At 39.0% G+C, this 16,651-nt stretch overlaps 1 protein-coding gene across 3 annotated transcripts in view; it reads right to left on the bottom strand.

The window, feature by feature from the left end:
* Nucleotides 1–16,651, bottom strand: part of LOC135205401 (protein phosphatase methylesterase 1-like) — a 41,312-nt gene that overhangs the window by 7,050 nt on the left and 17,611 nt on the right. For all 3 annotated transcript variants that reach the window (XR_010312527.1, XM_064235903.1, XM_064235902.1), the window contains exons 6-8: nt 4,664–4,868; nt 2,927–3,092; nt 686–818 (exon numbers count right to left, since the gene is read on the bottom strand). Coding sequence is in view for 2 of the 3 variants with exons in the window: in XM_064235903.1 (XP_064091973.1) it covers nt 686–818; nt 2,927–3,092; nt 4,664–4,868 (504 nt within the window). In the remaining variant the exon portion in view is untranslated. The remainder of the gene's footprint in view (nt 1–685; nt 819–2,926; nt 3,093–4,663; nt 4,869–16,651) is intronic.

Here is a 16,651-nt window from a genome sequence, read left to right as displayed (position 1 = left end):
CAAGAGATGAATATGAATCCAACAAACAAAAAACATATAATGCAAACATCTTTCTTACAAACACATCAGTCAGCCCTCAATGACAGTCTAATCGGACAGAAAGGGAATACCTAACAGCATTAGCTCATGCATGTGCTTATGAACATCAGTAGATGGCAATTACTCATCACTGTTTTATTTAAAGTGAATGTAATGGCAAAAATGAGGGGTTGGAAGGTGGACATTTTGTATGTGACTGAGGGGTGTATGCAAGGACAGAGTCCAACATGGAAAAAAGCAGATGTTTGATAAGTGAGAAGCAGTCATGGGAACACAGGAAGTGAACCAGCAGGTATGGGACCAGCAAGTGTGGAGGTAAGGCATCGGAAGATCCTACAGGCAACAACCACACCAAAGGCTCCTAAAAGCAGCATCTCTGGCCTTGACAGGTATTACTCTACAGATGACACACTGCACTTCATCATGCATACCACTTGTTGTAGGCTGTAATTCTGTGATATGGGGTTTTGTGTTCCTGTACTAGTATTTTATGTCTGAATGACATTTTGACTGCTACACCAAAAGTATCTGTCCATTAGCACGTGCATGCATTGCCATTTACTTGAACAAAACAATTCCAGAATCGACAAAATATTTTACAAAACAACATGCAAGCACTCCTACACCAATAGCACAATAATGTTACCTCTGAAAATCTTCCTTTGGTGAGGTAAGTCTGTGACGCAGAAGAAAAGTAGCAACCACTTCTGCAAGTCGGTCAGGAGTGTCTTCTTGTACAGCATGTCCACACTGTGGAAGAACTTGCATCTGGAACTTTCCTAAGGAAATGCAGAGACAAAATATCAAATGCAGCTTAAGATATACTTAAGATATACATAGGGCAAGAATATTTTATAATTGTGAATATCTGAAAGCCTTTACCTTTCAATATCATTAATTATCACTACACAATGCCCCCTAACTATAACTGTAGTATAACAGTAATTATGAGCAGACTTAAATCATTCATAGAATTTCTCTCACCTTCAAAAACCAACCACTCATTCTACATTAAAATTCCAAAACCATACTTTTGTAAAGGCAAATCTTTTTGGAACCACTGCAATTTTAATTACTACAGTAAAACCCTGCTATTCATGGACTTGCCTATTCACTGATTTTTCTATGGACCGTATATCCCCATTATTTGCGGAAAATTCGCCTTTCGCAGTAATTTTTACTGAGAAACATTCCCAGATTATTGTACAGGCAGTCTCTGGGTTACAACGGGTTTGGCTAACAATGTTCTGAGGTTAAGGTGCTTTTCAATTATATTCCTCAGAAATTATTTCCAGGGTTATGACTCATGTTTCAGGGTTACGCCCCATGTTCCAGGGTTACGATGCCTACAACGCTGATCTGGCTGAAGAAATATGACACCAAAAAGGCAAAATAATCAACAGTTGAAGGTTGTTTTGATGAAAAATACAATAAGAATGCAGTTTACATAGTTTTTAATGGAACCAAAGCATTAAAAGTAAGGTTTTCTTAGGATTTTGGACAATGTTCTGGCTTTCGACGGTTTTCAGCTTACAACGCGTCTCAAGAACGGAACCCCGTTATAACGCAGGGACTGCCTGTATTATCATATCAGTTTCATGACTAAATGCACCTTTTGTGATAAAACATAAAATACTTGGGTATAAGCATTTCAGAGGGTTTTTTGTATTCTAACTATCAAAATACACAGTTCTAAGCATTTAAGAAGGGTTTTAAGAATTCTTGGATTGTAGCTAGTATTCGTGAGTGTCTGGTACCCATCCGCCGGGAATGGGGGGGTTTACTGTATACACTAACATTATTTTAACATATTTATATTATCCAAGTTAAACTACTACTAGACGATACAAACAAAAGTATAAATTAAAATTTAAACTCAAGTTATTATAAGCTGGAAAAGTGCAACATGAACTACCCACCTGACTTGGGTAGAATTTCAAAGCTACCATCTAGTAATAAGTAACACCCGATCATATACATACTACCACCCTACTTACGAACATTCAGATATGAACAGACAGGGTTACAAGTTAAAACTGCATTTGGAGCACTCCCCTTTGCCACCAGCTAGTTCAAATTTTGCTCTGCACCCCTATTCTGCTAGTAAGAATATTTGCAAAGAACAGAAGAACATGAAAAAGAAGAACCTGATCCTTTCACCCTTTCCCTGATTATCCTGAGTATTCTTGTGATTAACTACCAAGTATTCTTCTTACAATCATGAGAATACTCGTAAAATATTCTTATTTACTGTATTTCTATCTTCCCAATTTATTTTGTTCTTTTATGAATTCTTATTTACTGTATTTCCTCTCCCCATAGGGAATGTTTAGTATTTATTTTTGTCAATATTAGAAGGTGGTGTGCATTGTTTATTTTGTGAACTTCCAATGTCAAGACGCTACTCCTGCGAAACTCGCTCCAAGTTCCTAACTTTCAAAGTATGGGAAAAATAGTAAATTTTGAATGCTGCATGAATCTAAATTTCATTTTATCTTTTCACATTTTTAACATCCAAAGTATTTCTTTATAATACAGCATGATTTCAAGATATGTACAGTGAAAATAGTAAAATCTATGACTCCCAAGTTAACTTAGGAATATAAAAATCAACAAAAATTATGCACTATAAAGTAAAAACCAAATTATGAACAACTCAAGATTCAAATGGCTGTCCGGGACGTAACTCATTCGTAAGTTGGGTAGCGACTGTACTACGTATTCAGCGAATCCTGATTAAAAATTTTGCAAAAATCAAAAAGCATTTCTGCAGAAATATATTCTTTAAAAATCTTCATTTGCTTTCCTGTACATTTTTCGATAATTATCCTTATAAAAGCAAATTATTTCATCTGAATGAATTTCAGTCATACATCCCTATGGTTACCTTGCATTTGTCCAACAGTGAGATCAGTGTCAAGTCTGTCAATTCCTGCAAGCAGCAACATTTTTGCAGGAGAACAATTGAGAAATCTGCCAGACAGACCTTCAAACCATCCCGACCAGTATTTTTCTGTAGCAGCCAAATTGATTCTCCATGTGTACTTCTTGACCTGCAATAGTATGGAAGTTCATAGTTAAAATAAATGTGCTAAAATATGGCAGCACATAAAGATGTAACAACTGCTAAATCTTTGATGTTATATTTGAGGGGCATATAGATTTACTCTTTTATTCAGTACCAAGATGAAACAGTTTGAGGGCTATTATCATCACTAAAAATTTCAATTACAGAGTTAACATTCTTAACCATAATAGGCTTGGCCCACAAGGTTTGTTCTTGATAAACTGTACTGGCTCGAGCACTCAATGAATTGCAAGACCTAAAAAGTGTAACAGCACAAAATGAAAATGTTGAAGATTCTATAAAAGGTTTTTTCCCCATACTTTCATATAAAATCCTTACTGGTGGTTTAAGTCACTACTACAGGTATGTTTGAAACTGCTGATCTGCATTTACTGGATCATGTGTGTTATTCATCAAGATTTTATATACATAACCAATAAAAGAAATTTTATTAAACGATTGTCAGTAACAGCACCATCACCCTCAACATTAACATAACTATAAAAAAAAGGTCAGTGAGACCTCAGAGTCATATTTCTAGAGCTTTATAGGACTGATCTGGTAGGTTTGTTCATAAAGGAAGGATGAAAATTGAAGCAAGACTAAAAATGAAAGAAATTTGACAGTTAAGAGAAAAGACTTCTGGGGAAGGGAGGCTGTAAAAAGCATTTAATTCTGTCTACACTGCGCCAAACAACACACACCATAGAAAGTCATATCTGCAGGCTCTCAAGTCTACCCAAAAAAGAATTTATTCCCAAAGGTTGGGATAAAACATGAGCAGGACAAAATTAAATAAGTTGGGTGGTTCAGGAAGGTTACCAAGATGGGCAGTTAAGAGAGATGAGAACAGTTCAGAAGTAAAAGGCAGACACCTATGCAAAAGGAATGTGACTCAGAACCTTCAGCAATCTTGTAATATTTTCACAAATAAACAAGTAACATACTTTTACTAAATCAACTATAGAAAAGAAAAAACCTTACTAGATGTATAGACACTGATGGTTACAAAGAAGTCATTAAAAACCTGACTACAAATCTCCAAACAGTTAACTGAGCCTTATAAAATTATTAGTAAAGCTAGCTTTAACGTAATCATGAAGACATATTGAACCTTAAAATTCCTAGTTTCCACCCAGAATTTATGTTTGCTTTCTGAGTCTTATACCTATCATGTCACTTTGGTGCTTCATTATGTTATATATTATGCATTAAGTTTAACTAGAACACTGAGTTAACATTCTCATCTCTCATAATGACAAGTGCTAGAAATTTAACTAATGGATGTAACACTACCATCACTAATAACCTAATAGCTGCAGTTAAAATACTGAAATAAATAAAACAATCCAAAATACAAGTTTGCATCTTACAAGTTGGTCAGTTGGATCCCTAGTGGTTTACTACTGGCAACCCTTTAAAATTTAATATTTAAAAAAAGGCAGACTGATATAACACTAAATACTACTACAGTACAGTTCTGACATAAAACAAAATAAACAAAAACATTAACAGTAACTCCTCTGTAATGCCTAATATATGTGTGTGTCAACTTACTGGTAAAGATCTAGAAGTGTTAGGAAGAGTAGTCATCTGGGGTGAAGGCAAAGAAGATTCTTGCCCTTGGCCACCATTGTCTTCTACACCCTCTTCAAGAATAACATCAGCACGAGCAGGCATGTTACTCCTAATGTCCTCATTTTCAGTTTTCTCATCTTTTGTGGCTTCAATATCATTTGTTCCACATAAGCCAGTTTTTATACTGAAAAGAAAAAAAACAAACAAACAAAGTTCATAAAAAAATATTACTTTTCATAACTGAAAACAGAGTGGAGGTACAAAATAAGAAGTATGAATGTATGGAAATCAAACAGCTACATATCTGATAGCTTAAAGTGTAGGACCTATGAAATGTAAGCAACTCATTACATCATGCACAACAGGTTTTGAAGTCTGAAAAACCTATACTATTTGGTATCCGCTATGGATCCTCAAAAGAGATTATAAAGACAAGAAGGTTCTATCTTTTTGTCTACACCGACTACCTTGGTTCAATTCTTATCCTTTACACACTGACGTGGCAACAGTGCATTCTACATCACCCATTTTCCTCATAAAGGCCCGGTCACACAATCACGCATCAAAACATGTATGCCCACGCACGAATGGAAACTGGTAGTCTGTAAAAGCTTACATTAAGTACTATGTAAATGTCCCATAATGTGTATTTAAGTATGTGGGCATACTTTCCTTTTGGCAAAATTATCCTAGGTACTTTTTCACCTGCAGCTTATAAGTAGCCTAAAAGCCTAGACCCAGTAAACACAGTCATAATTTTACAAATTAGATTTAGTATAGTATTTTGTAGTTAGCTTTCTTAATGGAGTGGTGTAACATTCAAGAGAATTTACCTTTCAGGCAAACTTATGTAGTAATTATGAATATTTTCATACATTACTGCTGTCTTATGGATATACCCCTAGCTGTGATTCCTAACAGTATACTATGGCTCATATTTGTGGCAAAGTTACCCTGTTTTACATTAGTTGTGCTGCCTAAATGATTATGAATACTTAGCACATGTAACATATGTGAGAAAAGGGATTTTGACAAAGGAAAAATCTATTTCTGGGTGAAGACCTGTGTCGCCAAGTGAACCCATCCCTCTATTTTCCTTTCCCCCACCCATTAGCTGGCCCAAGCTTGGGTGCGTAGTCAGGAATGACGTTTCTTGGCAGAGGTAGCGGTGGCGAGCGGAAGGTGGTCGTTGTAACGGCACCTCTCTGGCAGGGGATTTTGAGAGAGGAGAAAGATATTGGGTAAAGTATCTGTGATAGTGGCTTCCACTCGCTCCTGTTACTATACCGGCACCCTATGAAGGTGATCGATCCAGAGGTAATAACTCTGGCATTCCATATGGCTTTTTTCTTTGGTATATTTAGCATTTATTTATACCTAGAAATGAGTGCTATAGGTACATTTCACTTGGCGACACAGGTCTTCACCCAGAAATAGATTTTTCCTTTGTCAAAATCCCTTTTCTGGGATTGACCTGTGTCACCCAGTGAAATAGTAACAGAGAATTGGCCATACAAGCTTGGTAAACTGAGAGCAAAACAAAAAATTTTATAAAAGGAGAAAATAAACTTTTCTTAAAAATCATTGTTTTAATGATCCAAGTAAGGGGATACAAAATATAAGAAAATAACATATAACCATATGACCAGGTTCATACCATCCCCAGGAAAATCAGCACAGATAATGAATATAATAATACATGAAATAATGATTTATGTACAAGCACAGGAGTGGGTTAATAAGCAATCCAGTCCGTGACAAAAAGACAAAAAGGCAAAAAGGGAGGGAATACAAGCGAGGCAGGTAGGCGAGAGGGAGTGCCAAAAGGTAATTAACCCTTAAACGCCGAAGCGGTAAAAAAAAAAATGTCTCCCGTGTGCCGGAGGTGTTTCAGAGTGAGCGCGGAAGCGGAAAAAATATTTTTTTCAAAAAATCACAGCGCGCTTAGTTTTCAAGATTAAGAGTTCATTTTTGGCTCCTTTTTTTGTCATTGGCTGAAGTTTAGTATGCAACCATCAGAAATGAAAAAAATTATCATTATCATATATAAATAATGCAATATATGATAGCGCAAAAACAAAATTTCATATATAATTGTATTCAAATCGCGCTGTGCGCGAAACGGTTAAAGGTAACGAGTTACTTCTTTTTTCATTGTAATTTACACTAAATTGCGATCATTTTGGTATACTATAACACATCGTAAAACGATAAAAGCAACACAGAGAAAATATTATCACAAAATAATGCATGAATTCGTAACGCACGGACGTAAACAAATATTTTTTTCCAAAATTCACCATAAATCTAAATATTGTCCTAGAGACTTCCAATTTCTTTCAAAATTAAGACAAATGATTGAATATTACTATACTGTAAGAATATTAGCTTAAAAATGCAGTTTTCGACCATATCTGACTAGGTAAAGTTGACCGAATGTCGAATTTTTTATATATATATATTTTTATATGCAATTATTTCGGAAATAAGAAAAGCTACAACCTTCAAATATTTTTCGTTTTATTTTACATGAAATTGCGCACATTTTCATATATAAAACTCTATGAAATGCCTAATATGAAACGAGCAAATATTCCGAGAATGGAACGTAAGCATTTCGGAGATTTGTGGCGGAGAATCCGCGTGCGGAGGGAAGGAAAGATTTTTGTTTAAATTCACCATAAATCTAAATATTGTGCTAGAGACTTCGAATTTGTTTCAAGATGAAGATAAATGACTGAATATTACTAGACTGTAAGAGTTTTAGCTTACAATTGCGTTTTTCGACCATTTCGGTAGAGTCAAAGTTGACCGAACGTGGTTTTTTTCTATTTATTGTGATTTATATGCAAATATTTCAAAAATGAGAAAAGCTACAACCTTAAATTATTTTTTGTTGTATTCTACATGAAATTGCGCACATTTTCATATATAAAACTTTATGTAACGGCTAATTTAAAATGGTGCAAACATTACCACAATCGCACGTATGATTTTTTCGGAAGAGTTACCGCGCGGACGTAAAGAAAATGATATTGTTATGATACAATAAAGTTTGTTCATACTTACCTGGCAGATATATATATAGCTGTATTCTCTGAAGTCCGACAGAATTTTAAAACTCCCGGCACACGCAGTGGTCGGCCAGGTGGTAGTACCCATTCCCCCCGCTGGGAGGCGGGCGTAAGGAACCATTCCCATTTTCTGTCAGATTTTTCTAGTGCCACTGTCTCCTGAGGGGAGGTGGGTGGGCACTTTGATTATATATATCTGCCAGGTAAGTATGAACAAACTTTATTGTATCATAACAATATAATTTTGTTCATGAATCTTACCTGGCACATATATATATAGCTGAATCCCACCTTTGGAGGAAGGGGGAGACAGATTCGATTTTGGGAAACAATTTCATATATATGATTGATATTTTGGTTCCTTAACTGTTAGCATAGCTGACTTCGTGAGTACCGTCACCCAAGTCAGCTTCTGCTTTACTAGAGACTCCAGCTAGGTAGTGACCTGTGAAGCTGTTGAGTTCTAGAGGATCTGTCAATGGGGGCGTGACCACAATGCAACTAGATCCTATATTATAGACCTCCAATTTCGGTACTGCATTCCTAGAGGTGCCAGCAAGGACGTGACCTGTGTAGCTGGTGCGCTCTAATGAACTGTCACGGGGAGCGTGACCACAATGTGACAGATCATATAGGTGTTGTTTAGACACCGAATGCTGTTAATGCTTCACTGGAGGTGCCAGCAAGGACGTGACCTATTGTAGCTGGTGCGCTCCAGATGATTTGTCAACGGGGGCGTGACCACACTGTGACAAAAACATTTTACCCTACTATGAGGGCAAAGCAAAAACATTACCACCTGACCTAGCCTATCTGGTTAAACTTCGTATAACCAAGGCTAATGGAGGGAAGTCCGCCTAAGGCGGCCTACCCAAGACCACAAAAAACTAAACACCTACATAAACATAATAAAAATAAAAAATAAAAAGAAATAAAATTAAAAAGTCCAAACTAACATATTATTTTCTAAATGATAGGAAGAGTGCTACTCTCTGTCCCCAATATAGTGTCTGCTGCGACATATGGGCCCAAAGAGTAGCAGTTCTCGTATGTAATCCTCACCTCCCGAAGGTAGTGAGAGGCAAACACTGAATTACTACGCCAAAATGTGGCATTCAAGATGTCATTGAGTGCCATGTTCTTTTGGAAGGCTACCGACGTAGAAATAGCCCTCAGTCCATGCGCATTACCTTCACACTTTCATATCACTGTCTTGACAGGATGAATGCACTTCCTTGATGGTGCCCCTCAAGAAAAAAGCCAAAGCATTCTTTGACATTGGTAACCTTGGCTTCCTGACCGAACACCACAAGTTATCAGAAGGACCTCTTATAAACCTTGGTTCCTATCTTTTCAGACGGAGGGTTGACTTCCTAGCTATTGCTTAGGAGTCTGCTTCGTCTCAAGAGCCTCAGCGAGGATGTGACCTATGGGTAAGAGTTCTTGTGGGTCTGCCGATGGGGTCTTATCCACTTACTCGGCAGAGCCCAACTGGCATTGTCATGGGTTGCTAATCCACTCATATGACCATATACCTATGCCTATTAGCATAATTAAGGAGCACAACACCGATCCCGATCACCTGATCCTAACACGAGGGTTAGCGCTTAATTTGAAAAGTTATCCCCAAACTCCTTTCAAAAACCCCAATAAAAATCACTAAGTTAAACTAAAAATTAACTCACTAGTTAAGGATCAGTGTCGGCTCCCTATCCCAGCAACGTATCCGCAGACACGAATAACCAAGAGAAAAGGATCTCTTGTAGGTTAAATTGACATCCTTCGTGTAATGGAGGTCAACACAGAATTGCATCTCCCGTAAGTGACAGCTCATATGTCCTTTATGACATATTGTTATGGAACCAAGAAGAATTCATAAAAGCTCGCACTTCATGCATAGGTTCGAATGGACTGGACATGAGGAACTTCAGAACTACATCCAAGTTCCAAGACGGCAACTTGGGTTGTTGAACCTTCATCGTTTCGAAAGATCTCAAGAGATCGTGAAGGTCTCTGTTGTCCGCCAAGTCCAGGCCTCTGTGCCTAAAGACAACTAAAAGCACACTCTTATAACCCTTGATTGTAGAGACTGCAAGTTTTAGATCCCTTCTCAGAAAAGGAAGTCAGCAATCTGGCTCACAGAGGTCGTGGTGGAGGAAATGCCATTCTTCTTGCACCAACTCCTGAAGACTGTCCACTTCGATTGGTACACTGCGTTGGAAAACGCTCTTCTTGCACTGGCGATAGCTTTCGCCATTGACGTATAAAAGCCTCTCGCTCTGGCCAACTTTTGGATAGTCTGAATGCAGTCAGACTCAGAGCAAAGAGGCTTCTGTGGTACCTCTCGAAGTGGGGCTGTCTGAGTAGATCTGTCCTTACTGGAAGCGTCCTCGGGAAGTCTACTACGAAGGCCATGACCTCTGTGAACCACTCTCTTGCAGGCCAGAACAGGGCGAACAAAGTCATTCTCGTCCCTTACGATGCCGCAAACTTTCTCATGACTTCCCCTAAGATCTTGAACGGGGAAAGGCGTACAGGTCCATCCCCGTCCAGTCCCGGAGAAGTGTGTCTATCGTCACTGCAGCTGGGTCGAGTACTGGGGAGCAGTACAGTGGAAGCCTCTTCGTTCTGGACGTCGCAAAGATATCCACGAGCGGACGTCCCCATAACCCCCACAGCTCTTGGCATACCTCCTGATGCAGAGTCTACTCGGTTGGCAGAAGTTGACCTCGTCTGCTGAGGAGATCTGCCCAGACGTTCTCTACTCCTGCTACAAACTTCGTAAGGATCATGACGTCCAGTGCCCTTGCCCACAGCAAGATCTCCTTTGCCAGAGCAAAAAGGGACTGAGACTGTGTTCCTCCTTACTTCTTCAAGTACGCCAGAGCTGTGGTGTTGTCTGAGTTGACTTGGACTATTCGATGAGAGACTTTTTCTTGGAAAAACTGGAGAGCTAAAAAGATGGCTGCCATTTCCTTTAGGTTTATGTGCCAGGACACCTATTCCCCTCTCCGGGTGCCTGCCACTTCTTTCCCCCTAATGATGCTCCCCATCCCGTGGTGGACGCGTCGGAGAACAACACTAGGTCGGGGCTCTGAAGCTTGAGAGAGACGCCCTCCGACAGCTACACTGGATCTAGCCAACATTTCAAGTGATGTTTTACCTCTCCTGAAATTTCCAAGATCATGTGTAGATTCTGGTTTTCTTTCCAATTGTACTTGAGAAAAAACTGTAACGGTCTGAGGTGCAGTCTCCCCAAGGAAACAAACTTCTCCAGCGAGGAAATGGTCCCCAGTTAGACTCATCCATTCCCTCACCGAGCACGAATCTTTCCTTAGGAAGGCTGACACTTTGTCTAAGCCTTGCTGCTGACGTCCCTGGGACGGAAAAGCTAGAAAAGCCACTGAATCCATCTGAATCCCCAGATACACGATGGATTAGGTTGGGATCAGATGTGACTTTTCGAAATTCACCAGTAGTCCCAGGGATTTCACCAACGATTAAGTTGTTTGAAAATCCTTCAGACACCGCGTTTGAGTTGGAGGCATGAATGGGAGCCAAGTTCGTCCTTCGAAGATAACAATTGCGAAGGAGGAGACTGAGGGGCCGCAGGCTGAAACTATTCTTCAAAAGAGGCTCGAAGCCATCGAACCAAGACCTCTTCTTCCTCTCAACTGACACACGTTCGGGAAGATGGTAACCGTGCTCTCTAGACAACCTCTGGAGAGCTGCATGAAATCTAGAGAGCAAGGCAACTGGCGAAAGAGCGGAACGAGGAGAAGGAGAAGGGGACTGCCTGGACTCTTGATTGGCAGCCTATCATCCTTCCTCTCGCAATGTGGCTTTGCCTTTCTCACTGCAATCAACGAAACAAGTTGTTGTTGCAAAGACACAATCATCCTTTTCGATGGAGAACATTCCTTCTCAGGCAAAAGGCTGATCCTTTGCGAAGACGATTGGCGAGGGGAAGCCCTCCTCCTTCTCACATGGACTGCCAAGGATATATCTTTGGAGCGACCTAAGCGCTCAAAAGCATACTCATCGGAAGACGTCCTCTCCGGTGAAGATCGCAACACAGCAGAAAAGAGAGAGGACGTGAAGCGTCCCCCTCCCTGAGACCATACATCATACATCTTAGCTCTCTTTTACTGCGGAAAGTCTTCCAATTGCCCAGGAGACGACCGCAAAGCAGAAGGAGCTAACGGACGAGAAGCGTCCCCCTCCGAGAAACCAAAGACGACGGCCGCCTGTGCGACATATAGTGTCTTCGTTCTCCTCAGAGGGAGCGAGACCCTCTGAGAGTTCCAACTCCTGCGCGGGGAGGACGTCTCTGAAGACAAAAGTAATCTTTCAAGATTCGAATTCTATGAGATTATGAGCCATGACATCACCTTTAGAAGAATCTTGGCTATGAGAGATGTTCAGAATCATTTCTAGATCATCTATGCTATTCCAGTTTTTCTGCAGGAAAAACTGGAGAAGTGTGAATTTCAGTCTATTCAGAGAAAACAAACTTCTCCAGCGAGGAAATGGTCCCCTGCAATTCATTCATTCCCTCACCGAGCATGTTTCCTTCCCTAATAAGGCTGCGTTTCACTTAAACAGGAGTAATCTGAAGACACTGTAGAAGATTGTTCATTTGTTTCTTCCTAAAAGTCTCCTTCCTGAGATCCATTACTATTCTCTGATTCTCGGCGAATGTCTGAAGAAGCATTACGTTGTGCGTCCAGCCAAGCGTCCAGCTGAGCGTCACGCTCGGCGCTGTCATATTTGGCAGCGGAAGGAGTCCCCCTCATAATTGAGCAAGGGACGTCTAATTGACTGCATCTCTTGCACATCATTCTTGTTTCGAGGGAAATCATGTGTGCTATGCCGCTGTAGACTCGGACAGAATTCTGTTACCATGCGGTAAACAGAACCGAAAAAGGTCTAATACATATATATATACATACACATACATTTATACACACATATATATCTATACATATACATACATATATATATACATATATATATATATATATATATATATATATATATATATAATATATAAATATATATATATATATATATATATATATATATATATATATATATATATATATATATATATATATATATATATCTATATATATATATATACACACATACATATATATATACACACATACTACATATACATATATATATTTTATATATATTTATTTATTTATTTATTTATTTTTTTTTTTTATGAAAAAATTCTCGCAAAGTGAAGATGTTCAGTCATGTATGCTAGAATTCCCCTCAACCCGAGGCTAAGGCCGTGATTGTAGGGTAGAAATACGGTTAGTCCGTCAATCCCGCAGGAGAGAGAGAGACGTAACCTACCGCGCATGGCAGACAATCAGATGGAACTGAGCACTGGCATTACGCATTAGTGACAGCAGACTCAGAGAACGTTCGTCGTTCTCGCACTGCTCTGCCTGAGTTGCCACCTACACCATTCTACGAATGAATAGGTTTACTATCATTATAGAGCAGAAACCAAAATCCATCAAACTGGTATATTTAAGCGAAACTGAATTTGCTAAATATAAAAGGCTAACTTGGTATTGTCATAACAATACCTTAAATGTTTAAAAATAGGGAAACCGGCAACCCCTGAATAGTTGCAGGGAGAACCGATTAAATGTAATAAGAATAATCGTACTCTCGGTTGTCCTCCGTAGGAGTACTATGGTATGAGTATATAACTTGAACCATACAACCGCTTGATAGTAATATGACGTAAGGGCAAAAATAATATTACTATGATACAACAACGCTTGTTCACCTTTACCCGGCAGATATATATATATACATATATCTGACTGGTAAGTTTTATGAACAAACGTAGAGTATTTTAGACACTTGGACAGCTACCTCCCTACTTCATTCTGCCTAGCCGAGGTAGGGAGAGCCATCACGCGGTAGTGTTTTGTCAATGAGAAATTATACGCTTACGCGATAGAATGAACACTCATGGCATTATCACTATACTTCACTACACTACTAAAACTTTCCAATGCAAACATGATTCCAGGCTACGCAAAGATTTAAGAATCACAGATAGGGTATCACCCTCCAAAGACACTATTGTAGGGCCCGAAGGCATCACAGGTCTTTGGAGGGATAAATTCTACTGGACGGGTAACTTGTGTTACACGCCTGGAGGAAGACCTCCTTACACTATCACGTTCTAGTTTACGTACCTATGATTCATAAGCCTTCCACGCAGAATCAGACATATTTTCACACTCGTTGCAGCAGTCATCAAACATACAAACATGTTTCCAACAATTCGCGCACACTGTATGAGGGTCTACCGAAGTTTTCGGTAGCCTAACCTTGCATTCTTCCACACAACATACTCTGGCCTAATCGAACTAGATCCAGACATCGTAAGTTTAAGGAAAAATCAAGCCAAAATAAAAACAATCCACAATTAGCGTATGCCTAACCACCGATCCAAATCAAATAACCAAAAATCAATCGGGATACTCAAGTGACCAAAAGAGTTCCAAAATCCAATGACGGAGGTGCAGAAAACACTTGTTGTCTGCACCGGCGACAGAAAATATCTGACAGAAAATGGGAATGGTTCCTTACGCCCGCCTCCCAGCGGCGGGAATGGGTACTACCACCTGGCCGACCACTGCGTGTGCCGGGAGTTTTGAAATTCTGTCGGACTTCAGAGAATACAGCTATATATATATCTGGCAGGTAAGATTCATGAACAAAATGTTATTTTTTTCATAAATTCACCATAAATCGAAATATAGTGCTAGAGACTTCCAATTTGTTGCAAACTGAAGGTAAATGCTTGAATATTACTAGAAAATAAGCGGTTTAGCTTACAATTGCGTTTTCGACCATTTCGGTAGAGTCAAAGTTGACCAAAGGTTGAAAATTTGTCACTTATCCTTTTTAATATGAAAATATTTCAAAATTGATAAAAGCTACAACCATGGGTTGTTTTTAGTTGTATTGTGCATGAAATTGCGCACATTTTCATATATAAAACTTTATGTAACGGCTAATTTAAAATGGTGCAAACATTACCACAATCGCATGTATGATTTTTTCGGAAGAGTTACCGCGCGGACGTAAGGAAAAAGTTTTTTCATAAATTCACCATAAATCGAAATATTGTGCTAGAGACTTCCAATTAGTTGCAAAATTAAGTTAAATAATTGAATATTACTAAAATATTAGAGTTTTAGCTTACAATTGCGTTTTTCGACCATTTCGATAGAGTCAAAGTTGACCGAAGGTTGAAATTTTGGCACTTATCGTTATTTATATGAAAATATCTCAAAACTGATGAAAGCTACAATCATGAGTATTTTTTTGTTGTATTCTTCATAAAAATGCGCACATTTTCATATATAATACGGCTAATTTAAAATGGTACAAAAATTATGTCAAAGTGACGAAATAATTTCCGAGATGTGTCACAGATACTTTTAAGTGCGGCAAGAAAGAAATTCGCGCTTGCGCGCCTGCGTAACGATTGTAAACAAAACAACACCTTGATCCGTGAACTCCCAGCATCCCCCAAGGCGTGTGATTCAAGAGTTTTTGGCTGGTAGGCCTTTAAGTATTTTTCCGCAAATTTTTTTTACAAAACTTTTGTATGTCGGCGTAAAATACGTCCAGTCGGCACCCGAGAGACAAAAAATGTCGACGTAAAATACGTACAGTCGGCGTTTAAGGGTTAAAGGCAAAATCAATGATAATTAACAATATACAACATTACAAAATACACCATTAGGCTGTATCAGGGGAGACAATGTTCCCAGCCCACTGCAGAATATTTAAGGGCCTCTAGAGACTTTAGATAGTGGTGTTTAAATACTGTCGGAGACTTCCAACCCGTATACTTTTTGAGATCATCAAAGTTCATATGATGAAAATAATTAACTGAGGTAGCCACTGCTAGGATATCATGAACCTGAGGAACTGAATCCGGATTGGCTTGTTTAATAAAATAAAGAATTTGTTGTCTGATGGCCTTCAAGGAAATGGTTCCACCATTCTCTCTAATAAAAAGAGGACCTGAAGACTTATTAGAAGTTCTGTCAAGGTAAGATTCCAATGTAATAACTGGACATAATGATGGGTCCTGTGGAAGAGGAACAATCTTCCACAGAGACCACCTGTTCTGAGGGTCTTCATTCTTTGCTAAGAATTTCAGATCCGGAGAAAGCAGAACTTCTCCTGACAGGAGGAAATCAATATGATTAGGTTCTCTAGAGAGAGCCGACAGTTCAGATATACTGGCACCTGAGGCCAGGCTCAGTAAAAATAATGTTTTCCTGAGAAGGGTTATATATGAGCATGATTCATTGTCAGTATCTGAAGCTAACTTGAGTACGTCATTTAAAAACCAGGAGACCATATGAGGCCGGTTTACTGGTCTCAGACGAGCACATGCTCTAGGGATAGATGAAAAGTACGAATCTGTTAAATCAATATTAAAGCCATGCTGAAATATTTTCCTTAAGGCGGATTTAGTCGTAGTAATGGTACTAGCAGCTAGGCCTTTTTCGAACAGTTCTAATAAATGAAACTGCCAGATTTGTGGACATTATCTAAACATCTGATTCTTTTAGAAAGATGGCTAGCTTCCTCACTGCCGAATCATACTGCCGGAGTGTCGATTCTTTTTTGTCTGATTCCCCGAATAATGTGTTTAGTGGATCAATATTAGCACCTTTATGTGCCGCAAACTTCAAGAAGTCCATAAAGTTAGGGGATTTAGAATTCTTGAGGAAGCTGACACAGTCCGAGTTTGTACTATGTGAGTCAGTTTTGGGTTGGGGATCCATCTGGGACAGAGTTTAAACTCTAGTAAGAGAGGAAACCAATT

The sequence above is a fragment of the Macrobrachium nipponense genome, chromosome 24 (assembly GCF_015104395.2).
Source record: "Macrobrachium nipponense isolate FS-2020 chromosome 24, ASM1510439v2, whole genome shotgun sequence".
NCBI lineage: Eukaryota > Metazoa > Arthropoda > Malacostraca > Decapoda > Palaemonidae > Macrobrachium > Macrobrachium nipponense.
The sequence above is the reverse complement of the archived record's forward strand: the minus strand, read 5'-3'. Positions and strand labels throughout refer to the sequence as shown.